General features: G+C 49.9%; 3 protein-coding genes across 3 annotated transcripts, besides 5 other annotated features; all 3 read right to left on the bottom strand.

Annotated features, from left to right (window-relative positions):
- Nucleotides 1-66: 66 nt before the first annotated feature.
- Nucleotides 67-114: a microsatellite.
- Nucleotides 115-693: 579 nt separating this feature from the next.
- Nucleotides 694-2,940, bottom strand: TraAM80_06527 (putative choline/carnitine O-acetyltransferase; the record flags this gene model as incomplete). The annotated part of the gene is made up of 1 exon (XM_029383369.1): nt 694-2,940. The coding sequence occupies one exon, from the start codon at nt 2,938-2,940 to the stop codon at nt 694-696; it is 2,247 nt and encodes a 748-aa protein (XP_029236771.1).
- Nucleotides 2,941-3,010: 70 nt separating this feature from the next.
- Nucleotides 3,011-3,040: a microsatellite.
- A 287-nt stretch (nt 3,041-3,327) lies between these two features.
- TraAM80_06526 (uncharacterized protein) lies at nt 3,328-4,671 on the bottom strand (the record flags this gene model as incomplete). Its single annotated transcript, XM_029383368.1, has 1 exon — nt 3,328-4,671. The coding sequence occupies one exon, from the start codon at nt 4,669-4,671 to the stop codon at nt 3,328-3,330; it is 1,344 nt and encodes a 447-aa protein (XP_029236770.1).
- An 85-nt stretch (nt 4,672-4,756) lies between these two features.
- Nucleotides 4,757-4,815: a microsatellite.
- A 23-nt stretch (nt 4,816-4,838) lies between these two features.
- Nucleotides 4,839-4,883: a microsatellite.
- Nucleotides 4,884-5,061: 178 nt separating this feature from the next.
- On the bottom strand, nt 5,062-9,435 carry TraAM80_06525 (putative diacylglycerol acyltransferase; the record flags this gene model as incomplete). Its single annotated transcript, XM_029383367.1, has 1 exon — nt 5,062-9,435. The coding sequence occupies one exon, from the start codon at nt 9,433-9,435 to the stop codon at nt 5,062-5,064; it is 4,374 nt and encodes a 1,457-aa protein (XP_029236769.1).
- Nucleotides 9,436-9,610: 175 nt separating this feature from the next.
- Nucleotides 9,611-9,641: a microsatellite.
- Nucleotides 9,642-9,652: the final 11 nt, after the last annotated feature.

The raw sequence follows: 9,652 nt of genomic DNA, 5'->3' as shown, positions 1-9,652 counted from the left end.
CCCCCCCTCCTCCCCTATTACCCCAGATCTCTCTTGGAGAGACAAACAGGGGGAGAGAGACGCGGCAAAATAACAAAAAAGATCACACACACACAGAAAAAAAAACAAAAAAAATACCTCACAGTCGCCACAGATGAGATTCCCTGATTTCCCGGAAAGAGAGGCCAACCCAGCAGTGAACGCAGCCTGCGCAATGTGGCGGCGGTGGGCTTCTTGAGCACGCACCACACAAAAAAGTCCAAACAAACAATAAATAAATTCGGGCTGGCGACCAAAAGCGCGGGCACACACATACATTACACAGAAGGAAACATCTACGGGCACAAAAATCAAATTTTGATTTCCTACATGCATGGAAGTAGTCAACACCCTCCCATTCCCTCCCACGCACGCGCAGGCGCTAGTACCTCAAGAACAAAAAGAGAAAAAACGACGGTGTTATGCAAGCAACGTGTGCCACATCACCTTTCTTATTTCATTCCCTCACTCTCACTCTCCCTACGTTTTTTGTTTTTGTTTTTCTGTTACTGATAAAGAAAAACCAAAAAAAAAATGAGTTCAGCTGTCATTGCCAAAACCCAAAATGCACCTGTGGGCACTGCAGATGCAAAAGGCCCTCTCTTTACCTCTATTCACGCATGGCCCATTCCCAATAATTCCAGCGGCATAACCACAGAGGCCGGTGCTTCCGGCTCAGGAGGACAAACCGCCTACAGACTCGTCAGGGGAGACAACGCCTTCATTAACCTTCGCCAAGTCATGTACAATATTCCGCAGGCTTTCTTTTTCGTAGTGTTGATAAATAAACCCTTCCTGTGGCGTAAACTCAAAGTCATTAAAACCGCATGGGTGTGAAAAGACCAAATTGCAGCTGCCAGAGCGATCCCCCACCATCTCACTTCGCAGAATGGCATCCATGTGCATAAGTGATGAATGCAACATGGTGGCAAACACAGCGGCAGAGGTATAAGGGTGCGTGCGGCAGGAGGTGATGACAAAATCAATACCCTTTGACTTTATCATATAGCCAATGCCGTACCCTGAGCTCACCACAGGGCCAAAGCCAAAGCTGTTAAGTGCACTGCTTCCACAATGTGAAGTAGACATCAGCCAAGTCGCACTGCTATGAAAACACCTATCTTTGAAAAGCTCAGGTAAAGGGATACCATGCATTCTTGCCATGACTCTAAGCCCGTAGAGGTGTCGGTCCACACCAAGGCCCTTCTTAGCCAGCTTCATAAACTCCGTGTGAGACTCAATTGCGGTGTGCAAAAGTTGCTGCTGTGTCGGCACGTACGATCCTACGCGTTTGCAAAAGATGGGGTCAGATGCCGCGCGACAAAAATCCCATACGGCACGTGAGGTGCTTCGAACGCACTCCGTCCGTCCGTGAGAGAAACTACGTGTGCTGGCCGCCTCGTACGTGGCACAGTTTCGCCCAAAAAGACGGTAGAAGGTAAGCTGCAGGGCCACCTGAACAAAGGCGTCTGGTGACAAACTCATGTGTTTTATGCGAGCGCCCCCAAAATTTTGAAAGTGTATCACATGCGTTTCATAACTCTCAATCAAAACCTTAAAGTCTGTGAAGGCTGCCTTCATGAGTTTGTCAAGCCCATTATCAAGACACCATTGCAGCTCTGACACCATTCCCACGGGCAACTGCACCTTTCCCGTCTGCTCCAGGAGGGCCTCCACGTCTTTGTCCAAGAAGAAACGTTCGCAGTCTCTACGAAACATGAAGTCCGCGATGTGGAGCGCCGTGCCCCCATCTCCTACAGAATGCTCCCAATTGATACCGGCAGATCCGTCTCGAGTCACAATAATATTGTGACGATCAAACCAGCGGTTTGTTCCCGGGCCATGGAAGAAAATCCTCGCAGCCTCATCAGGCGATGTCACCTCCACCCCATCAAGGCAGAGACAGAATATCGCAGACTGAATCGCCTGCAACACCTCACTGTTGCCCAACGCCTTCAGGCGCTCGCGCGTATGGAACCAGTCGGTGCGGTCCAGCGTGGTGAAGAGGCCAACTGGGGCCCCAGGATCTCTGCGCGACGTCGCACAGTCCACAATATGCTTGAGTGCCAACACAAGCTCTTCCACCGAACACTGTGCGCCATCTTTTAGCACCTCCACCTTAAAGAATCGATTGCGGATAATGACCACACAGTGGGTAGGATCCGCGGCAACATACTCGGCAAACTTGGACTTTTGCTCATCACTTGTCAAGGGTCTTGTGGAGTAGCATATCTTGCGATCGCGACGGAGGCCGGGAACGCGAGAGGTAGAAAACGCAAAGCGATACTGGCTCATGCATACCGGTGCATCTCGCTCAAACTCCTTTGCTATTGTGCCATCAAGAATGGAGAGATAGTACTGCGTCGCTGCGTGCAGTAAACTTGCGGCGCGTCCCACCTGTGAGACTCGGCATGACTTATTCAGCTGTTGGGGGTGCGGTTGAAGTTGAAAGAAGTAGTTGACATTCACTGGGATAGGGTCACGTGTGCAGAGGTAGGAATCATCCCAAAATTCCTCCAACCAACTCGGCTGGTCGCATGTATTATCCCATTTTACCAAGAGGCTGTGCAGGAGCTCCCCGGTGCCCCCGGGTTTCAAGAACTCTTCCGTCAACTTGCTGGTATGAAGGTATTCTTCCGAAGTTGCGATGGCCTGAATCGACTTCAGGTACAAGTTGCAAGTGTGCTGTAAAGAAGGAATAGGTAAACGAGGGAGGGATGACTGATGTTCCTCGTAACTTGACGCCTGCGCCTTTCTTGGCTGTGTGCGCGTATCCGTTGCGCCGTTGGCACTCAGCACCTCATTCAAAAAACTCGACGATTCATGGGTCTTCACGGGGCTCAGGAAGCGTCGGGTTCGCACTTCATAGGCCGAGTCAAGTTCCCAGAATCTGTTTGCATTAGCTGAGTTTGCAGGTGGCATTTCGTTTCCCTTGTGTGGGTGATTACTGAAGAACAAAAAAAGAAAAAAAACAATTCACCCCCTTACATCCAGAGAGAGAAAGAGAGAAAGAGAGAGAGAGCAAATTAACAACAGCAGCAAAACGAGAGAAACTCATGGCGATGGAGAATCATACAAAGTGACGCTTCCAGCACACAACACTAACAAGCAAAGGGGAAAAAACCATAATGGTGTTACTTTTTTTTTTCTCTCTCTTTCCGTTGGTGGTGAAGAAAAGAAAATAGGGAAACAGGGGAAGCGCAGACAGCTGCTAATAATACAGACAAGAAGCCTACCAACGCCAACGCACACACAATTCAAAAAAAAAAAAAGAAGGGGAAAAAATAAAAAGAGCAAACAAAACCCACATCAATTTCGCTGCTCTGGGTGATGCGGAGAGATGTCGAGAGGCGTGTCCCGATGCGCCGACGAGCCATGCCCCGTTTCGCGCTGCAAGAGCTGCAGAATCTCCCGCACTGTGTCACCCACCTTAAGGTCAAAAAATTTCACAGTGTGCAGCTGCTCGTTAAGCACCAGCGCATCCATTTGCTCCGTGCCCGTCATCGTGTGGTACTCCTCCCGCACAATCTTTTCCATCAATGCCCGCCAACGACGCCGCTCGGCCGTGATGCCTGTTGAACCCAGCGACGACATATCGTATGAGGCGACGCCACTCTCACCCTTGGCGTGGGCAAGGTAGGCCTTATACAGCGGTGCATACTCCTCAAACTCGTCGGGCAATTCAATGGCAAAGTGTGTTGCATCCTTGCTGCCTTCAGCCCCGTCCGCGTGACCATCAGCAAAAACTTCTTCATCCGCCGCGGCGAGTGAATGTGTTTCTTCCTTCGTGACAGCTCCGTAGTTCCTCACCCGCGGTGGATCCTCAAAAAGCAAAAGTTCAGGAATGGAGGCAATAAAGGCCGCGTCATCGTCCACGGCGGCGGAGGGTTTCCCGCTTGACACCGGCACGACAGAATCGCCCGCCCGCTCCTTCTCTTCACTCTCTGCCAACACCTGCCGTACAAGTTTTCCCTCTGCAATGCGCTCACGCAGTGACTCATCCTCCGCCTCAAGAGAGTCCATGTCCAGAGCGAGAAACATGCGGAAGTAGGCCTCACGTGCGGCAGTTGTTTCGCAACCGTAAATCACAGCGCACGCCTCCATCAAAGAAAAAAGGTACTGTTTGTCCTCGCCGCCTTTCACGCCCTCTGAATTATGCGCCACCTGTCCCTCCAAACGGCTCTGCATAAAACTCTGAAATCGGTCGCAGAATTGCATCCTCTTCTCATTAAATAAGTAGCGTGCAGTGAGGACCTCCCGTGTGTTCGGATCAACGTCAGTCTGCATGCGCACTTGATCGCTGGGTGCCCCAGCGGCACCAATAGCAACCCCGCGTCGCTCACGGTTCATCACGCCCGCAAGGTGTTGTCGCCCGCGGCGCAGCTCTACTTCGCTATATGTCAGTGCACCCACCTCAAAGCTCAGCTGGTCACGGTGCCGCTTCGAAACAAACTCACGGTGAACCATCAAGTTGTGACCAAAGTCCTCTTCGTACTCAACCGTCTGCTGAAGTGGCATGGGACGGTATACTATCTGCAGAGCCTCCTGCGCGCTGACGCCGCTTGTCGGGGCGGCGCCGCCACTTGACGCCGTCGGCGACCACGTCCGCTGCCCCCACTTCCGCCGAGCCGCGCAGCAAACGCACCTCCGCATTACAACCACGTTCTATTTTGCCTTGTTTTGTTTCCTGCTTGCCTATTTTGTGTGGGTGCGTCCCTAAATTTGTTGTCGGTGTCGCAGAGAAGGTGAGGGAGAGGGAGAGAGAGAGGGAACGGTGAAGGCGGCGGTGGAGGAGAGACATAAATCGCAGTGAAGGCCAAAAAGACAAAAATAAATAAATAAATACATAAATACAACAACCAAATCCTCCACTTCCCCCCACCCCCAAACAACAATAATAATAAAACTCCTCCTCTCCGTTTTCCATTTTTTTTTTTTTTCGTCTTCCCCCATTTTGCCTGCACCACATGTCGCTTCGCTCGTGCCTCACATTCGCATATAACATGCCCAAAAATGAGTTCCCTTGACAAAGACGCAGGGCAGTTAGTCCACCTTCCCTCCTTGCCGCGAGTGAAACTCGAGCTCCATTTCTGGGTAACCGGCTGCTGTGCGATGCTTGTAGAAGAGAATCCGCTGTGACGCGAAGTATGCATCGGCGAGAGCAGAAACATCGCTTGGATTGTCGGCGCTCGCCCCGGGAGGGATGGGGAGGGGGGAGCCGACGACGAGCGTTAGCGGTGTGCGGTATGGAAGCGGCAGTAGCCACCTACCGTACGGAATGATTGGAAATGGAAAGCCCAGTACCTTCAGGGTGGCACGCTGCATTGTAGGCGCGGAGACAATGCTCAGCACGTTCTGTTCCGCAAAGCTTACCACAGGCACGAGGGGCACCTTGTGCCTCAGTGCCAGTCTCACGAAGCCGTGGTGGTACGTGATGATCGACATCACCTTGTTGCTGCGCTTCGTCAGAATTAACTCGGCCTGCCCACCAATGACGATGAGGGGGCTATTGCCGCAGGAAAGACTAGATTCAATGGCGGCACGCGTCACAGACAGTGCCCCCAAGCTCAGGTTAAAGTCGCGTATAATTGGAATATTGAACATGACGCTTGCCCCATGTGTCGAAACGTAGGTCTTTGCATTGTGACCAATTTTTTGTTTCCAGGCCTCGGAAAATATGCCGCACAGGGCACTGCCTGCGAAGACACCATGCGGGTGAAATGCGAAGATGTACTGATTGCTGCTGTCCCGCATGTTCACAGATTCGTCCTCTAGAATAACACGATAGCTAAAGTAATTCCCAATGTCTCTGAACAGGTGCTTCTCTGCCCAGGTTACAAACCCCAAACGGCGGCATGCACCCGTCTCCTCAGGCTTCCCATCATACGACGGAAGATACCAAAGCCAAACCAACAGTTCCCCCGCATCTATAGCGTAGTACCCCAGCGTCGCTAACGCAGAAAGTGCTGTATGACTCTCCAGCACACGAAAGTACTCCACATAGGTGGCGTACCCGAGTACTGCGTAAACACCAAACCTTAACAATGTGCGAAACTGCCGAAAAGGTGCAGCCACACTCAAAGCCAAGGTCACAGCTCCTGTGTAATACGCTCCCACAGAGTGAAACGGCAGACAGAATGCTGGTCCGTATATAATGATAAAAGAAATAATCGCTACGGAGTACACACCGCACACGACGACACACTCCCTAAAGGCTACTAGCTGCCTCAGCACGCTAATGCTCATGACATGTGGCACGAGTGAAAGCAGCAGGGCAAGGACCACCGCTATCACCGCCACGGGTATCCAATATTGTATGAGAGGCAAGAAGCCGCTTTGCACACCGTGCATAAAGAGGTATACCAAAAACAAAAACGCCATAGGTGTGGTCATTCCAAGCGTCAATATCATGATCTCTGACACGCGCAAAACGACGTTCACCATAAGCGATTTACGACGTCCCCATGGCTCATCTTCATCGGTGTCAATGTCACGGTGCGGTGTGTGTGCCGCCGATACCAGGTGCTTAGTGGAACGGCCGAGGGTAACCAGGACAAACGGCACGGCCGCCACAATGCTAAGCGCCATGATAAAAAAGGGAACATGCGAGCGCCGTGTGGAGGGAACCATGTCTACATCAGCAACACAAACGGCATCCAACTCACGAAAAAACTCCTGTGCACGCAGGTAGAGATGACCAAACAAGAACGCACCGATGAAAACTAGCACTGCCACAACTCCTTCGCCATTCTCCTCCAAGTACGTTTGACGCCGGGGCCGTGAGTCAAATTTCGGAATAGAGACCAGAATAAGTATTTGACTAAAGACTGAAAAAACCGCTCCAGTAAAAAGTTTGACGGTTTGACCCTCGTCTTCCAGAGTATGAATAAGTGTCAGAATAAACGTACATGCGTAGCTCACCCAACCCGCAATTTGCAGTGCTACAAACACAGACCCGCCCTTAAAAAGCATGAAAAAGGTATATTCCCCTGTTTGGCCTTGCAACAACGCCCCATACCCGCAGTGGGTACCCACACAGGAGATGGTGCACACAGCAAGGCCACCAACGGCAAAGACAAACCCGACAAGCGGCACTGTGCTTGCCCAAAGCGCGGCGATAACATAACCCGATGCCGAGGTAAAGCACAGCATCATCACCAATAGAATTGCTGCACCGTGTCGACTCTCAGCCTCTGTCGGAAAGAGTGGCAAAACATCCTCCTCCTCACCTGTGAAGCAAATATCTTTCATAACTTCCATTGCTTTTGTTGCGGTATGCTTTCCTGGAGTCGGTTTGTCACCGAGGCAAAAACTATCTCGGTCGTAGTGCATGCCGTGAGCTGAAAGAGTGGACGCAGCTAGAATCCGCATAGACAATTGCAGCGCCGCCCGCTCATTTGCTTTGCGAGCATCAAGGCTCTCATCCAGTGCCGCCTTGACGCATTGGAGAGCTTCCAGCACCATTCTTCGTCCACGCTGTCGTGGGATGGAGAAACGCACCTCCATGACCACGGAGAGAACAATCAGCACCAGGGGCACCAACTGTAGGCACCCCTCCAGAGTGAACCAAAAGTAGAAAGGAGATTCTAGCGAAAAATGTATAGCGTCGAGGTCATTCAGTGAGATAACACCATCCAGAATAGCTTTTAGCAAAAACAATGCATACCCAACCCATCCCAAGGCCTGTAAGGCGATGTAGGTGCCACTACCTCTAAACGGAGCAAAAAAAGGAATATCTTTGCTTGTGCCAGAGTAGTGAGCCAGAGGTACACTCACCACAAAAGCCAAGGATGCAAAAGTAATCAGTAGACGTTTTTGAGCAGAGGAAAACGCACTGTTTTGCGCTAAAGATATATCTATCATAAGTCGCAAAATAATCGAAGCCAGTTGAAGCAATAGGCTGACAATCAGTTCACCAGTGATGGAGCCTTCCTCCGTTTTAACATCGCCTCTTTTCAAGTTTCCCGCTGCCTGCTCCTTCGCTACGCAGACACCTGAAGCAAAGGCTTCAATAGAGAATTGAATAAAAAACTGCCCCATAGCGCCGGCAGCTGTAGCATAGAGAATCCACCGAAAGTTCGTCGCTGTCATGTGAAATGTCATGCAAAGAATACAGACAGCAAAGAAGGCCCAACCAAGCGCTTGAAGAAATATAAATCCCATTGAACCACGAAAGGGCTGAAAAAAGCTAAAGGCCTCCCCGTAGATAACGCGCCCAATCAAGTGCGTCACGGGAGTCAGTGCAAGTAACAAAAAAACGGATAGAGTTTGACAAAACAAGAAACCCTCTGTTAATGCCTGTTCATTCCTAGACCCTGTAAATGATTTTTCCTCACGTTTTACGTAGTACATGATACCAATTGAAATACATGCCAATGCTGTGGCCATGGCTGAAAAAAAAAATCGGGCGTACTTCGCTACAGTGGACTGAAAAGAGTCATGACTCTCTTTATACAGTGATGTTCGAACCAGCACCAACTGCGACAGAATACCAACAAAGGCTGCCAAGGCTACCATTCCAAATGTCATCTGTGGGGCCTCCGTCCCTGTGCGAGTAAGAGTTATTCCCCCCACAAGAGCCAAAGCGTACACTAGCCAGGAAAGCAAACAGTACAAAGTCTCTACAGGTCCTCGTAAAATATTGAACCCCTCTGCTTGTTTCCATTTAATCAATAAATAAATAATGATACCACTGATCACATGAAAAGTGGTAAATAACACCATCGCAGGCGAAGATAAGGTCCGAAATAAGGCTCCAATATTGCAAAGAAGCAGCTGTGACAACATAAAAATGACAACCAAGCCGGTTTCAGAGTTTGGACTATGCAACATCCACTCCAGCACTGACCCCTTGTCTGGGTTATCCATAGAACGCTGCGGAGTTCCTTCCACGGGCCGGTTTCGAGATTCTGAAGGTGTGAAGTAGTGAAGTGACACAGCCAGCAAAATATTCCCTATGGATGCAAATCCCTCCAGTATCGTTAGCACCCCGTACCTAAATGTGGGTGGCTCCAACTGAATAACGTATACAATCATGGCAGCTGAAGCAGCTACCAGGAGCGTCCACCCACACCCTTGTAGCAATACATACCTTTCCCCGCCTGCAAATGGTTGGTAAATGCTGAACGAATCCCACAAGCTGTATCCAAGGAGAATAGAGAGTAGGGCACAAAAGCCATTGAGTCCTACTGCTAAGCTTGTTGTTGGAATCAACGGTATAGCGGGATCATTGCCTTGAAATGCATCTGAAAGGGCACCTGCGGTTAATGCCACAACGAACCCAAGCATCCAAGCCACTCCAAGTGAAATCGTGGAAAATTGTGGAATCCCCAACGCACTTGCGTAGCGACGAAGCACACTTTCTCGCTTCCGTGTTTGCATGGGACTGAAAACATCATACTGTTGAATTGAATGCATAGGTAAGAGCTCTCTACGAACCACAACACCGCCTTGACAGTAAAAAAAATAATCATAAAAAAATCAAAAAAATGGGCATACGAAAGAAATGTGTGTGCTTGTGTATATGAAAAGCAGGCTTGCACTTGAGTGGTTCACGATACTAGAGAGACCATGTCACAAGCACACAACAAAGATATATATATATATATATATATATATATATAAGTAAGAAGAA

Source organism: Trypanosoma rangeli, assembly GCF_003719475.1.
Source record: "Trypanosoma rangeli strain AM80 chromosome Unknown Tra_15.4_contig_00240, whole genome shotgun sequence".
NCBI lineage: Eukaryota > Euglenozoa > Kinetoplastea > Trypanosomatida > Trypanosomatidae > Trypanosoma > Trypanosoma rangeli.
Note: the sequence above shows the minus strand (reverse complement) of the source record. Positions and strands in the feature narration are given on the sequence as shown.